Genomic DNA, 17,441 nt, shown 5'->3' on the forward strand with positions numbered 1-17,441 from the left:
GCTGTGATAACTACGGAACTTCGACTTAAAAAAAAGGTTTTTCATACCTTTTTAATAGTGCCAAGACCTTGGAAATCGGTTCAGCCATTCCGTAGTTGTCACAGCTCAAAAGTACTATGATATCAAAATATAGAGAGATGAATTTACTTAAAAATTTTTATAAAAAAAAGAAAAAAAATTGACTTTTTGGATATGTTATATATATTAAATAGACCTTTCTAATAAAAATATATTTTATTTTAAAACACTTGGCCTTTGAATTTTTTTCCAAGTTTAAAATTTCATTTTTGAAATAAAAAATTTTTCAGTGTAATAAAATTTGTTTACAGTGTATATTTTCGAAAGCCGATTCGAATACCTTTCCAATGGTATTAAGATCTTTGAAATCGGTTGAGCCGTTCCGTAGTTATCACAGCTCAAAAATACCTATTACCGTCATTTTTCACGCATTTTTCACAACTTTGACACCTTGCCACGCCCACAATTTTTCAAAAATGCAATTTCTAAAAATGAGGTTGTGTTTGTATAGGTAAAGTGTACCTCTATGCAAAATTTCATTAAAATCTGAGGGGGTCGGGTTCAAAATGTGCCTTTTTTTTATACATTTCATCATATAAGGTCCTGTCAAGCACATTGTGCGACATAATGAAGCCCACCGTAAATCGGCTGAGTGAACAGTGCGGCTTCAGACCTAGTAAATCTGTCATAATTGCGCCAAATCCGCAAAAAAAAATGACACAAATCACCTATTCGTCGATTTTAAAGCGCCCTTCGACAGCACGAAAAGATGGTGCCTATATGCCGCTACCCTGAATTTGGTTTCCCCGTCAAACTTCTACACCTGTGGACAATGACGTTGAGCAACACCATCAATTTAGTCAGAATTGAGAAGGACCTCTCCGAGCTGTACAAACTAAACGAGGTTTCAGCTGCAGAACTTAACCGGTATGGAGCAGTATTCTATAAAAGCGTGCAGTTACTGGCGTATGCGGACGACATTTGTATCCTCGGCCTGAATACCCGCACCGTAAGTTCTGCTTTCTCAAAACTGGAAAAGAAGCGGGAAAGATGGGTTTGATGATGAATGAGTCAGAGCATTCGCGGCTTGGCAACCACGCCACTGTTGGCAGCCATAAGTTCGAAATAGTAAAAGACTTCGTTTATTTGGGACCCAGCATTAATACAAACAAAATCAGCTTTGAAATTCAGCGAAGAATCACTACTGCTGTGTAGCGTAACCCTTCAGGTTGCCAGCGCAATATATAGCTTCTCCAAACCCAATTGTCAACCTCACCTATCCGCGGCGAATCGTGTTTCACTAACAGGCGAGGCTCCGGCGACCCCAAGCTCCTCATGGAATTTGGGGGTGGGGAGGGAGGGATAACCTGAAGGTTTAACATGGCCATTTATATCGTTCCCGATATGGTCGGGCTAGCTCCTTAATGGTGCTGTGTTACCGGAGCTTACCGGATCTGTATCCGGCAATAGACCACCACATCGATAACACTCCCCAAAGCCTTCGGGGAGCAACCTTATCGCTACAACAACAACAACAACAACAACAACAACAACAACAACAACAACAACAACAACAACATTAGATGAGGCGGCTCTGGGAGTGTTCGAGAGAAATTCTTCGAAAGATTCACGGGCCTCAACGCGTTGGCGACGGCGAGTACCGAGGATGATTTAATGATGAGCTGTACATCAACATAGTCCAGCGAATTACAGCACAGTAGCTACGCTGGCTAGGCCGTGTTATGCGAATAAAAGATGATGCTCTGGCTAAGAAAGAAAAAGAGGGCGGCTCCTTCCGCTGGAAGGTGATAAACGATTAAAATTCCCTTGGTGTGACCAATTGGCGCCAGTTGACCCAACAGTTAAGCGCCAATTGCTTATTCGTTGCCATATCTGGCTCCAATTGCATAAAGAAAGGCGACTAAACTAATTTACAAGGGAAAAATTATTTTATCAACAAACCATATATCAAACTCGTTACGGTCATTCAAATCTACAATATCTTATTTTTGCTTATTGGAATGTGAAATATTTTCATTACCAACATTTTTTTTTATTGAATTACATAAAAAATAAAAATCAAAAATACTTATAAATAATAAAGTACAGAAGGAATATATTATCATTACTCTATATTGTCACTTGTGTTCCTTTCTACCATTCTTTCGTTCACAGTCGTTTCAATGTTATTCAAATCACTTTGTTTGTGCGCTGTTTGAAATTTTTTTAGTTCATGATCTAAAACATATCCATCCGATTTTCCTGAGGAAGAGCTAACATTAGCATATAAATTATTGCCTTCTACAATCAGAAGATCTCTTTCAGACATACGGTCAACATTGACTAATGTTGGCTGTGAAACACTAACTGTTTTGGGATCTTCGGTTGAGTTTTGTTTTTTATTCGTAAATGGCGCAAGTTCGGTTTTGCCAGAAGTTGATATTTTTCCTTTTACGAGTTTCTTGTCATTTGAATCCTAAAATTTGAAAACCGCATCAGTTAAGACAAAAGTATGACTAAAATAATGAATACTTACAGGCCTACAAAATTTACCCAACATTCAGACCCAGAAACCAGACTATATATTTCCGAAGGTTTATGATGCGCTGAATCCAAATTTTAATTGCTCTATCAGCTCTGGTTTTCGAGATATCCTAACCTAAAAGTACAAAAAACACCGTTTCTGCCCATATTTGAGGTTATGTAGCCTTGCAGATGTTTTCTTTCACCAGTTTTCGATTCATCGCATCAAAATACTTCGAAAATATATAGTCCGGTTTCTGGGTCTGAGATGCTGTCGGCCTGTGTTATTAAACTAATATTAGCATATGCAGATATGAGTTTTATAATCTAACCGTTTTATATTTTGAAAATCAATTACCTCTGGATCCATGGCTTGAGAGACATACTCAAAAATTGATCTATTTTTTGAAATCGGTAAGTCCATAACTAGATCAGGTGCAATATGTTTCTTTTCATATGGCAAATTATAAAAGTTTTCCTTGGATGTGCCTCGGGATCTAACTTCCCATAAGAATTTATTTTTTTGAAATTCACTTAAACTTTTTAACTCCTCTTCAGCAGTCTCTTCCGTTTTGCTTATATGTTCAAAATCTGATGATTGGCGGCAGCCAATAATACTAGGCGTGTCCATTTTGCAGGGGATGGCGTTATTTTTCATTTCTGCACTCTCGGACAATATTTCACTGATATTGTGGTTGCTTTCCAAATGTAGATTAGCTGGTTCTGGAGAAGATTGTTCTGGTTCCTGTGACGGTAGATTCTACAAACATTAGAAGAGCATTTTATTCGATCTATCAAATAAAAAAAAAAATAAAAAAATAAGAAATAAAATGTGTAATTTAGTCGGCATTGGCCGACTGATACATTACCGATATTTTTTAGAGTGCCGGTGCTATAACAAAACTTAAATTAAACAAATAAAGACTGAACCAAGTATAAGAGAGATTTTTAATTTTAACAAGCAGATTGCGGTGTTAAATTCGGATATTGAATAACTTTGCTGACCCTTATGCCTCAGCCGTCTGCAATCGATAACAAACTCTTGAACGGAGTTAGGCCCCTCTGAGCTGATAATTAAACAGCATATTTCACGGTCCAAAAACTTTTACGTTTAAGGCTAAGCCATTATAACGGTTTTTTGCATTTGGATATTGTGACTAACTCCTAAACTCATTTTAAAATTTTTAATATTATGGATCAAAAAGCTTTAGAATCGTAACAGTACTTTCAAAGAGTTCTTTACACAGTTCTTCTTATTTAAAAAACATCAAATTGAGTTACGAGCGATTCAGCATGCTCTTTTCTTATTTCAAAACCAGCTCTTGAAAATCTTTGTATCTTAAAGGGCAAATTAAACTTCCTTAACCCTAACGCCATAGTCGTAATATGATCGAATAATGGTGCCTTAACCTAAAAATCGTGAAAATTTCATAAAAATGAAGAAAACGGAAAAAATTACAAACATATTCCACAAAAAATAAGTCTCTTAGTCATAACGTATCCAAAACAATGAATAAAATCTACAAAAAGTTATTAAATTCACCAACACAAATATTTTTAGGTTATGGATATGTCGAGAAACCAAAAACCAATTGGTTGGCTATGGTATGGTTATGACGTTAGGGTTATGGTATGGCACCATTAATCGATTACATTGATTTCCATAAGGTAGGTTCGATCATCTGTTTTATCTGGTTATGGTTTTATGGTTATAAGTCACCATTAATTGGTCCTTAAGTGAATATCTAGATTTTCATAGAAACTGTCTCACACTGGTTAGAGAGAGAGCGAAGTTAAACTTTAATAAAACCGTGTTTACTCATAAAAGCTGAGTTCCAATGAAGCCTGATCCAGATCCCAACAAAAATTGAACATGAAAATGCAACAACGTTGTGATCCTGATGTTCATCTGGGTCAATTCCGGAACCGATCGTGTAGTTTTTTAGTAGATTTTTGACAGCTCATGCTTTTTACTTGATAGCACTAGGGACTCTGATATTTATCAACTTTTTGCCACTCGACACCTCATGTATATTATTTCTAATTCTGACAACAATTAAAAGCCCATAAACAATTACGCTATATTCTGCGTATCAACAGCAAAATATAAAAACAGTTTAAAAAATACGAGAACCACAACAAAATATGCAATTGGTTTTTTGCACATAGTAGAAGTAAAATGTTTAATATCAGCATTCCGAGGATTTTTATAAGGTTCAAAATACGTCTTTTGATAAATCTTCCAACAATTCTGCGCGTATGTTAACTGCCGACCTCGGTTGTTAAATACAATAGGCCAGTTCCTAGAAAAATCCTATATAATTTTATATAGAAAATATATCGAATAGTTTAAAAAAACTAATAATACTAGTTATAATTTTGAGTTTTCAACGAAAGTTTTAGGAGTGATTCGGAAAAGAAAGTTTGTAAGTAATAGTTACCCTATTATACATATGTACACACGAGTTGAGTGCTGCAAACTTTCATATTACTGATCCGGATAGTTCCAGATAGATTTGATCGTGATCCAGAGCTGGATGGCTTATTGAATCGCTATAAAAAAGGTTTATTGATGATTATCTCAACTTCGCTTTTGGTGTTTCGCATTACATTTACATCCGGTAACTCTTTTTATGCAACTATTTAACATATAGTTTTCTTTTAGTATAAAACAAATTTTTTAGTTATTGAAAATTTTAAAAACAACATTTATTATTAAAATTTTCAAATAAAATTTAAATAATAGTTCTGACATACAATAAAACTTGCATATTTCAAAGAAATATTAAAATTGATAGAATTTGTAAAAAGAAGAAAGTTAGTACAAAGTAACGAGTTCCAGCAAGAACTCTTGGCGTGTCACCGTCAAGCGGAAAACGGGTCAGATATAACTATTTTAAGTCCGCTGAATACAGTGGTACTAACTGTTTTTCTATGCTATCCCTAGTCTTCGAAATATTGACCCATAATCACACGAAAGGTCCTGTTTGGACTATTTAGATAAGATGCATTTCATATGTATATAGAAACCAGCTGTGCAGATAACAACTAAAATACACAAACGAAACGTCGCGCCCGTTACATCCCAAAAGTAAAGTTAAAATTCCAAAGGTAGGGTTCCATTGAGGTTTCCTGCTCTGGATCACAATAGAATCTCATTGGAACGATTTGGATCAGTTCTATGAGAGTTGGCAGCCCTCAACTCATGTGAACACATAATAGGGTATCTGTTATTTACGCACTTTTTTCCTAATCTCCCCTCAAATTTTAGTTTAAAATTTAAAATAAATTATAAAACTAATAACTGGTATTATTAGTTTTTTAAAACATGCCACCAATGCGATTTATTTTTTTTATGTAAAATTATATAGGATTTTCCACTTAAGAAAAAACTAGAATACTATTGCTTAAAAAACGGGGTCGGCAGTTAAAACACGTCCAAAAATGCGGGAAGGGGTATCAAAGGAAGTGTTTTGAACCTTACAAGAATCGTCCGCAGGTTGATGTTAAAAACTTCACTTCTGTTAGGAGCTATGTGCAAAAAAAAAATGCACATTTTGTTGTGATTTTTGTATTATTCATATTTTATTGTAGATACGCACACGCACTTTCACACAAAAAAATGTTCTGTGCAGAAAAACTATGCACCGGGTGCTGATTTTGGGTCGGATCGTCGTTCTTCTCTACACTGAAAAAAAAAAAAAAAAAAATGGTGCTAGTAAAATCAACAAATCGGTTCTGTTGTTCTTGACTTAACGGAGATTCGGTGAAATTGATCGAATTATGGTTAATTCGAATGAGTTCTTTGTCAAGCGAACAAATTAGTTTAGTCATTACAACAGAAGAGAAATTGTCGCTCTTAAGTTGACAAAATTCTGTAAAATTGACAGATTCTTAATCAATCTGATTTTTCTGTTAACATAACTGATCTCACTGGTAATTTCAACAGCGAACAACAGTCAATGCATGATAAAATTTCAAAGATAATTTTACGCTCACTGCGCTCTCTACTTTGTACTTATTACATTTCTATTTGAAAAGTGAAGTGACGCGCGGCGAAGTTCAAAACTATAAATTAAATACATTATAAAAAATAAAATTTTGTGAAAGTGCGTTTAATAAAACAAAGTAATAAAGTGTATAATGTTTAATGTGTGCCAGCATATTTGATGTGCGCCCAATTGAAGTACGGTTAGTAAGTACATACATACATATGTAAGTATGTACTTATTTGTCCGATTTTTTTTTAAATTCAAAGAAAATGGAAATATTTTATATCAAATGTGCGTACACAAATAAATGTAAATATAATTATAATATAACAATATGGTGAAAATTTTTGAAAAAAAAGTTGAAATAAAGTTCGTGAAACCGACACCAATGTGGTTTAACAAACAATAAAAAAACAATGTGGTTTAACAAACGGTGCAGTTGACGTTAATTTTCGCTAGAGCATGTACTAGCGCGTGTGTGAATATGTATGTAGCAAGCATGCATATTTATGTATTCACATATCTACGTATACATATATATGGCAACATACTTTCGTACAAAGCTGTCGATGGTAATTCGGAAAAGTTTTGTTTATTTGAATTCAGACTAAGTTATTATTATTTTAATTAATATTACTAAATATAGCAATAAAACCATTAGAAATGAAATGTACTTATGTGTAATTTATACATATAAAAAAAAACGACGTAAGTTTAAATATATATTTATCCGGCTTTTATTTTTTCCACAGGTATTAATGTCATATGAACAGAAAACTCTGTTGATGTAAAAGTTTACGCTATTAATCTAGAAAAAACAGAAATGTCTGTTATTTCAATAGATTTCACTGGTAGTGTCATTTCGACAATAAACTCTGTTAATTTAACAGTTTACGCTGGGTATTTCGAATGAAAAAAATCTGTGTCATTTCTACGGCTTTCCCTGTTAGTCTCATCTAACATTAAATCTGTTAATTTAACAGTTTGCACTGGTAATTTCAAAAGAACAGAAATCCCTTTCATATTCACAGTTTTGATTGGTATTCTTAGAGCGACAGTAATAATAGTTTATTTAACAAAACTATGGCTAAAGTATAATGAAAGAACTTTTTTGTTTATTTGACTACTAAAACGGTCAATTACGAATCAACGATTTGTGCGCAGTAGATTCAACATCTTGTTGCGATAGATAAAAATTGACAGAAATTTCGGTTGAATTGACCCGTATTTCGGTTGATTTTACCAGTCTTTTTCTTTCAGTGTAGTTTTTGTGAATGAATTTTAATGAAGCAGATTTCAAATTTTCTCGGCTTGATTTAACATATTGTGTTTATCCGAATTTTGTTAAATACTTTTGGTGAAGCGCTTAATTTCTGATAAGAATGTGTAGTTCATTGCTGGTAACTGAAATTTTCTAGGAAAACTTGGTGATTCCATATAATATAATCCAAATGCATAATTTTTTTAGCATAGCTCAAAACGAATAGAATATAATTATTGTATGGTCTTTATAATTTGTTGTCAGACTCAAAATGAAAACGAACAGAACCGCCGATGTTGATGCATTTGCAATCTAAATTAATCTATATTACTTTCTGACTATATTTCTTACTTCTTGCGGTATTTATTGCATAAAATAATCCAATCATTACTTTAACATTTTTTTTTGATTGTGCACAAGTATCATGACCGTTACAATTGAAACTATCATATGCTATCTTGATTACTGCTTGAGAAGGTTACACTGAACAATGGTTCATTGTATTTTTTAAAGACCATATTTTATTAGTTTTTTTTCCTTAAATAAAAAAAGTTCAAGGAATTGTATAACGAAAAGTATGACAAACAGAAGTTTTTGAAAATCTGAATGAAAATTTACAAATTTTTTTTTAGAATATCAAGAAACTTATAAAGTGTGCAGTTTTGTAGTTCAATGCATTTTAGTTTGAAAAAGCACAAGTTTGATGTCTCTCAAAATTTTCATTAGGGCAAATATCTCAGTCTAAGAAGCGTTGTAAACGTAGCAAATTATCCACGTTTTCTAGAGCAAATATACAGCACTAGCGCCAAAAGTTCAATATTAAAAACATAGTTTATGCTTTTTTTGTTTAAAAATTTATTTTGAACATTCATGTCACATTTATAAACCTAATAAAAACGCACGCAAGTCATTTTCTGTGAAAAATATCTCATGCACATACAACTTGTATGAGAGCAACCGAAATTGAAATTACTGGGTAAAAAGCTAACTCGATTTCCAATTTTTGTTCTGCGTGACATTTTGGTTTGACGTTTGCATACATGTTTTACATTGTCGCAACGCATGCTTATTTCAGTTAGGGTAAAAAAAACCGTTTAAGTGCGTGCGTTGAAAAACCGCAGTGCGTTTTTGTTAGGTTTGCATGTAAGTCACGAATAGTTTTGCTGATGGAACTCGTTACTTGAAGAAGAGCGGTTGACGAGGAAACTGCTACCGAGTCGCTTGTGCTCGGTCACTTGCCTTATTGCTTTTTACCACTTACTTTTTTTATACTCAGCTGAGCAGACCTCACAGAGTATATTAACTTTGCTCGCATAACGGTAATCCGTAACGGCATAAACTAATCGAGATAGATATAGACTTCTATATATCAAAATGATCTGGGCAAAAAAAGAAATTCATTTAGCCATGTCCGTCCGTCCGTAAACACGATAACTTGAGTAAATTGGTATGAGGTAATGAGGTATCTTGGTGAAATTTGGTATGTAGGTTCCTGGGCGCTCATCTCAGATTGCTATTTAAAATGAACGAAATCGGACTACAACCAAGCCTACTTTTTCGATATCGAAAATTTCGAAAAACCGAAAAAGTGCCATAATTCATTACCAAAGACGGATAAAGCGATGAAACTTGGTAGGTGGGTTGACCTTATGATTATTTATTATTGATGATGATGATTTATTGTAAAATTTTGAACAATGGGCGTGGCACCGCCCACTTTTAAAAGAAGGTAATTTAAAAGCTTTGCAAGCTGTAATTTGGCAGTCGTTGAAGATATCATGATGAAATTGGGCAGAAACGTCACTCCTATTACTATATGTATGCTAAATAAAAATTAGCAAAATCGGATGACGAACACGCCCACTTTAAAAAAAATTTTTTTTTAAGTCAAATTTTAACAAAAAATTGAATATCTTTAAAGTATATAAGTAAATTATGTCAACATTCAACTCCAGTAATGATGTGGTGCAACAAAATACAAAAATAAAAGAAAATTTCAAAATGGGCGAGGCTCCGCCCTTTTCACTTAATTTGTCTAGAATACTTTTAATGCCATAAGTCGAATAAAAATTTACCAATCCTTGTGAAATTTGGTAAGGGCATAGCTTCTATGACGATAACTGTTTTCTGTGAAAATGGGCGAAATCGGTTGAAGCCACGCCCAGTTTTTATACACAGTCGTCCGTCTGTCCTTCCGCTCGGCCGTTAACACGATAACAAAAATCGATATATCTTTACTAAACTTAGTTCACGTGCTTATCTGAACTCACTTTATCTCGGTATAAAAAAATGGCCGAAATATGACTATGACCTCGCCCACTTTTTCGATATCGAAAATTACGAAAAATGAAAAAAATGCCATAATTCTATATCAAATATGAAAAAAGGGATGAAACATGGTAATTCGATTGGTTTATTGACGCAAAATATAACTTTAGAAGAAACTTTGTAAAATGGGCGTGACACCTACCATATTAAGTAGAAGAAAATGAAAAAGTTCTGCAGGGCGAAATCAACAGCCCTTGAAATCTTGGCAGGAATACTGTTCGTGGTATTACATAGATAAATAAATTAGCGGTAACCGACAGATGATGTTCTGGGTCACCCTGGTCCACATTTTGGTCGATATCTCGAAAACGCCTTCACATATACAACTAAGGGCCACTCCCTTTTAAAACCCTCATTAATACCTTTAATTTGACACCCATAACGTACAAACACATACTCGAGTCACCCCTGGTCCACCTTTATGGCGATATCTCGAAAAGGCGTCCACCTATAGAACTAAGGCCCACTACGTTTTAAATAATCATTAACACCTTTCATTTGATACCCATGCCATACAGAGATTCTAGAGTCACCCCTGGTCCACCTTTATGGCGATATCTCGAAAAGGCGTCCACCTATAGAACTAAGGAGCACTCCCTTTTAAAATACTCTTTAATACCTTCCATTTGATACCTATGTCATACAAACACATTCCAGGGTTACCCTAGGTCCATTTTCCTAAATGGTGATTTTCCCTTATTTTGTCTCCAAAGCTCTCAGCTGAGTATGTAATGCTCGGTTACACCCGAACTTAGGCTTCCTTACTTGTTTTTTGTTAGCTTAAGACAACTTTTATGATTTATAAACAGAACCATGCAAACCAAACACTTTCGAAAATTCCTATTTTTTTTAAAACTTCGTGAATATTTCTAAATTTTTATTTTGAGTTTAGGCCATCGGGCAACTAAAAAGTTGGTAAATAGCGGAGACCCTAATACGAATTCACATGTGTTTAGTGCTGCCAACTCATTCTTTTTAGGCTATTGATTCTTTTTGGCAGGTAGGACCTGATGTAATAATGTACTTGTATGTATGCAACGGTGCGTGTGTTTGTGTGCATTAATGAACAATAAACAATTAAACGCGAATATTTTATGAAAATTATTTAAAAATTTATATTAAAAAATCATTTCGTATCTTATGTCTAAAAGCATTAAAATATCTACATATAAGGTTCCATTTCACTTGAAAGCATCTCCTAACATATCAATTTAAAAATTAAACACAAACTAAACTACATACATAAATATATCAATGCTACACCGTCGTTTCAAGTACCTCAAAATTGTCACCGTTATGTATAATACGTAGCTCCGTATGTTTATCATCAGCATTGAGAGATGTATCATCGTAAAAATCGTTTTCGTTTTGTAGAGTATTTGAAATTGGCTCAATATCAGACGGAATAAATATATGGCAATCCTTAGAGATATCTAGTTGACTTTCGAGAGCAGGTTCGTTTTCCGGATTAATATCCCTGGTGGTGTATGGTTCTATACAGACTTTATCTCTATCTTCTCCCCTGAATATAAAACAAAGTTCTTAGTAAAAATTGTATGCTCAACGTTTTGCTTTCAGTAAACGTATTTACTTAATTCTGAGTGATATATATTTGTCGGGTATTAAACCCTCTCTTCCATTTAGTGCTCCATGCCACCAATCATTTGATACCTTAAATTTAGATTTCATTCTCATTTATTTTCGTTGCGTTTAAATTAAGACTCACTTGTTTTCTTAAGATCACAACATCTCCTTTGCGTATGGACAATTCACGGTTAGATCTAGCTTTAAAGTCGAACTGGACTGTGGCTTCCAATGTCTCTGATTCTGTAAAAGATCAAGAAAAAAATTAATATAAATGGAAAAAAACTAATATGTTTACTTAAATATATGCAGCCTGACTCATTAGCTTTCAAATGATTTCAATATACGGCCACTGCCGAGGAGCGGCACTGTTTTCGAAAAATGTTCTAAAGCCTGATTTATGTTTGTTGTCCCGCCACTTGAGTTGGGGACCGTCGCACATAGAGGTATTTGAGCAATCTCGGCGGCCAAAACTATTTTTTGGCTTTAAATAGTTTAATTATGTTACTCATGGTGATTTCAGTTATATTTAACTATTTATTTTATTATATTATATATACAGTGGTCTAAAAAAGTCTACGCTCAGCAAAGTTTCCAAAAATTATTATTTTTTGATTTAAATTGTTTAATTAGGTTATTCATCAGAGGGTATGTCAGCAGGTCATGATCACTACATTGAAGCATGGCAATGGTTTCTTTTGCAAAAGTTTGCGATGTTTTCCTTCTTTTTGGCCTCATACCTGTCCTCACTGGGTCAGAATTAAGTAGTAACCTGTAAACATGATAAAACATTTAGTTGCTTTAAATTACATTTTCACTTACAAATTCAGTTTTACCTATTTAATAGGTCCAGGTTGCAGGCTTCTCTAGAGAATTTTCTAGCAAAATTTTGCCGATATAGTCGAATGTATTTGTTTGTGGTTTCTGCTGCCTCTTATGATAGTTGACCTATTGGCAAAAGAGCTTTCTCGATGACCTCAGGTCGATGGATCAGAATTTTGTGAAGTGTTGGCGTCATGGGATGTCATGAGTAGCGCTCTATATAAAGCTGCGCTGTTTCTCTGGCGTAAAGAGAAAATTGGTCTGTGTTGATGTCATATCCACTTGAAAGTACCTCTAACATTATTTTGAGGCGGTATATGAGGTTGATGTCGATACCAGTAATTTCAGCCGAGTTCATGATTTGTGAAAAATCTTCTAAGTGTTCCCATCGTTCGTATTGCCAAAATTTGCCTTCGGAACATCTACTATGAGGCCCATCTTGGTTTTGAATTCTTCTTGAATTGCAAGTTTTTTCTGTTTCACAATGGCTTTTTCTATCGGATCTAAGTTGCCACTTCTTTACTGGGAGTTTATAAGCTAGATGTAAAATAGATTCAAATAGATGAATCCTAGATCCACTATCGGATCTAAGTTGCCACTTCTTTACTGGGAGTTTATAAGCTAGATGTAAAATATATTCAAATAGATGAATCCTAGTATGTAAGATTGACAAACCAAAATCTAAAGCCTCCGCGTTAACTAAACCCTTTTTCTGTAAGCAGTTAAAATCCTTTGATGTCAAACCACAGATATAACATTTCATTGTAGATGTTGTATTAGTGGCAGCATTGCACACCTTCCCATCAATCATGGTAAGCATCATATTGTGCGCTACGTTTTAGCTCCTTTTGAATTTCAGTTTTTTGCAGATCCTTTACGGCATTTTGTATGCTGGTAATTTCGTCTTTAATCACATCTGCAGTTTCCTTAATGAATCGGAGTCTGATTGGACGGCAGTAGCATGGAGAAGAGGGAGTGGGGTTATGCCATTAAACTTTGCTATTGGTGGAGCAAATAAGACGTAGAGGCACAAAAGAACTTTGGAACAAGTTGGCATCTGAGTCGGAGTCGCATTCAAATGTTTGTTTATATTGAGCCTGTCGCGCGCCATAACATTCCCACTTGCATATGAGCATCAGGGAACTGCATTGCTCATCTTGAAGTGTTTCCAGTACCTATTTAAGATCCATCAGTAGTCTGGAAGCTGTTTGGTTCATTAAACTCTGAAGCTTAATTTCGGCTAAAGTTTCTGTGACATGGAAGGAGTCTTTCAGGGTAACAATCTAGCTTTGTTTCTTGTATTTTGGTGTAGCAAGGATACATGTTGGGGTTATAGCTTCTAATGGTTTCGTATTGTGATGTTGATAGTTCAGCTTCTATAAACATAGAAAATGCTTGTTTAGGATTTTACTTTTCCTTTACTTTCGATAAGCTCTTTCCACTATTTAAATTAACAAAACACAGGATTTCTAAAAAAAAATGGAATCAATGCGGGGCAAAGCGGGGCACTAAAACAAAAACCTTTTGGAAAAAAAAATTGGGAAAAATTTTTTAAAATGTAGTACGAAGCTTAACGCCTATATAAATCTTAAAATACATAAATATTATACACACTTACCTGTTTCATAAGAATCCATGGCTTCTTTTTTATAAACTTCACTGAAACCCGTATAAATATCAATTAAAAATGTATATACTCTAAGAACGTGAAAAACTGCCGTAAGATACGCACGAATGGTGCAACTTTGAGTGGATTTCCACACTAGGCATTTGAATTATGAAAATAAATAATTATTGATTCTAATACGCTAGAGTATTGGCCTACTAAAAATAATTTTTTTTTTTATTTGCTGCGTTTTGAAAAATTGATTTTTGGCCGCCCAGATTGCTCAAATACCTCTATGTGCTAGTTAGGCATCACTGCACCAACGATATAATGCATATAAAAAAATATTAATCTTACCATCTTCGGATGGGCAAATTTCAGAGTCCGGATCTTCAGTCACATTGTCAACTGGAGAATCACCAACGAAACTAAATTATAAAAATAAAGTTATAAATAAGTAAGAAGAGAAACAAATTCATATTTTATATCTTACATATCCATGAAAGGTTCGTGCGATATATATTTTTCATATTCCAAACCCAACAAATCTGGTGGAAATATATCATCATGATAAAGTATCATACATTTAATCAGTTCATTAATTTGATTTTGATATTGCACTTGATCTTTATCTTCTGGTGCAGGCATAAGTGTAGGACCAAAACATATCGCTAGATTAAATGCATCCATCATATTCTCATCTGCGTATTCCGATAAGCTATAAAAGCGAAAGGCATAAAGTCGTACTGCAACAACCATATTGTCATATTGGGATTTAAGCTTCGAATTCGAAAGCATCGGCGACATTAAAAGCTACAATAAATCGCGTGTGAGCCGCAAAATTTTTTTAAGTTAAGCAAATATCGCGCATCCTCTGGCTTATCCGGGTTCAAGCTCAATACAAAGTTTTATATTCTCCACAATTCTAGCCCAAAAGTATTTTTTCATTTGCCCAGCCGTTAATGAGCTACAGCTCAAAGAGCTCGAGCAGTCGCTTGAATTTTACCTGGTCCTAGATATGTTATATTTGGACTAACATTGAGGTCGCCAATAAAAAGTATTAAATTAAAAAAAAAAAAAAATGGGCGTGTCACCGCCTCTTTGTAGACTACATTCTTCACCACAATGCGACAGCTGTCACCCCAGTAATATTTAACACAGCGAAAAAACAATTGATGAAGACGATATGAATGCAATAATAATGACGCCAAATCAAAAAAATGCATTGAACAACGATTTTATTTTTACTTCTGCGTACTTCTTCTTAGGCCCGGGTTTTCAGTAGTTGGTTCAGTTAAGCTTAAACTAAGTTTGCTTAAACTCTAGTCAAATTTAAACTACTGAGCAGTTTTTCAGTCACAGTTTAAGGCCGCCTTTGGGGTTGGCTTTTTTGTGCGGCAACATTGGTTTTTTATTATCTAGATAATTTGTAGATACGGTAACATCTGGATTTTGTTTACCCAACAAACATGGAAAATAATTCTTCAGAAAAATTTATATACCTTTGACAAATTTTTTAAAATTAAAGTTGATCTCCAACGTCATTAATATTTTCCAATTAATATCCTAATTTCGAGAGATCTTGAGAAATTTACAGTTCTCAAATTAATATTCAACAAGTTTTCCAGTTGATATTCTACATGGGATATTGAGTTGAGGTGAAGTTGAAAAAAAATGTCAAAGGTGGTACCACCAAAGCTAAGAGCTATTTATTGTGAGAAATAAACACCTAGCCTTTTTTAGCCTTGCAGATGCCGTTCGGAGTCGGCATAAAACAAGTAGGTCCCGTCCGGCCAATTTGTAGGAAAAATTAAAAGGAGCACGACGCAAATTGGAAGAGAAGCTCTGCCTAAAATCTCTTCGGAGGTTAGCGTGTCACATTTATTTATTTTTTAAATTATATGTATTTCATTTTATTTTCGTGAAAAAACTGTAGTCTGGAATCTGACATTTGAGTCCAGTTAAAGAACCACAAGTTGTTAATTAAATTTGTTCAACATATGTAATAGCATTTTTTGCTTTATAAAAAATTCTCTCTTTTGCTGAGTACGCTATGATTCTCGAGTTGAGCCACTGTTTCGAAACAACGCTTGAGATTTTAGAAGTATGCCTAGTTATCAACATGAAATTTAATGGTACTCAAGCCCAAATGCTTGTTGGGTATATTCGACGCCATTTCGAACAAAAGGAAATCACCGATAGGTTAACTAGAGTTTAACCCAGCCAGATCGGCCGCTTAAGTTCAGCTTAAACTTCAGTTAAAGTAGACTGAAAATCTACAGAATAAGTTTAAGCGTAGTTTAACTGACAAACTGAATTGAACATGTACTGAAAAACCGGGCCTTAGTATGGCTCATAGCTGGTAAAAATATAAGTGCCGAATTTATCTGTTATATAAATGAGAAAGTTGACATTTTCGCGCCCTTTTTACGGCCAAACGCCATTGAACAAATTGAAAAAAGTTAAATATGGCGCTAAAATATCTATTTAAAAATTTTACCAATACATAAGCCAACACAAACGCTTTACGTAGGGCTATATCGAAATCAATACTTTTGTTGTATGCATGAAAAAGATGGCACAGGCCGACAGCATCTCAGACCCAGAAGGGGCTCTGGTTTTCGAGATATCCTAACCTAAAAGTGCAAAAAACACCGTTTTTCCCATATTTGAGGTTATGTAGCCTTGCAGATATTTTCTTTCACCAAAATTAAAGGATTACATCTTTAAATACAAGTCTTTTTCTTTCAAATGGCGTTGAGTTTGCTCAAATATCATTTTTTTCGCTGAAATATCGCATTTTGAAATTTTCATGTTTGTGGTGGTTTCTAGGAGTTAGGGGATACGGGAGTTGATGGGTTAGCAGTTAAGTTGATAGTGTAGGGCTGTGGTGAGTTAGCACACTTATGGTGTGAGCCAAAATTTTAAGAAAAATAAGACTCAATTAAAGAAAATTAGTAATCGACTATATCATGTCTATGTTATCCTAATCGATTTTCAGGTGTAGGAAAATTTAGAAACATGAAAATTTCAAAATGCGATATTTCAGCGAAAAAAAATGATATTTGAGCAAACTCAACGCCATTTGAAAGAAGAAGACTTGTATTTAATGATGCTATCCTTTAATTTTGGTGAAAGAAAACATCTGCAAGGCTACATAACCTCAAATATGGGCAAAAACGGTGCTTTTTGCACTTTTAGGTTAGGATATCTCGAAAACCAAAGCTGATAGAGCAATTCTGAGGCCAGATCTGGATTCAGCGCATCATAAACCTTCGGAAATATGCAGTCTGGTTTCTGGGTCTGA

At 34.3% G+C, this 17,441-nt stretch overlaps 1 protein-coding gene across 6 annotated transcripts in view; it reads right to left on the reverse strand.

Annotated features, from left to right (window-relative positions):
- Positions 1-2,027: 2,027 nt before the first annotated feature.
- Positions 2,028-17,441, reverse strand: part of LOC137243258 (SLIT-ROBO Rho GTPase-activating protein 1-like) — a 34,714-nt gene continuing 19,300 nt past the window's right edge. For all 6 annotated transcript variants that reach the window (XM_067770764.1, XM_067770763.1, XM_067770761.1 and 3 more), the window contains 7 exons: positions 14,628-14,852; positions 14,492-14,562; positions 11,849-11,949; positions 11,714-11,793; positions 11,401-11,644; positions 2,900-3,301; positions 2,028-2,494 (listed from right to left, as the gene is read on the reverse strand). In XM_067770764.1, the coding sequence (XP_067626865.1) occupies positions 2,144-2,494; positions 2,900-3,301; positions 11,401-11,644; positions 11,714-11,793; positions 11,849-11,949; positions 14,492-14,562; positions 14,628-14,852 (1,474 nt within the window). In that variant the 3' untranslated portion in view covers positions 2,028-2,143. The remainder of the gene's footprint in view (positions 2,495-2,899; positions 3,302-11,400; positions 11,645-11,713; positions 11,794-11,848; positions 11,950-14,491; positions 14,563-14,627; positions 14,853-17,441) is intronic.

The sequence above is a fragment of the Eurosta solidaginis genome, chromosome 3, assembly GCF_040869045.1.
Source record: "Eurosta solidaginis isolate ZX-2024a chromosome 3, ASM4086904v1, whole genome shotgun sequence".
Taxonomy (NCBI): Eukaryota; Metazoa; Arthropoda; class Insecta; order Diptera; family Tephritidae; genus Eurosta; species Eurosta solidaginis.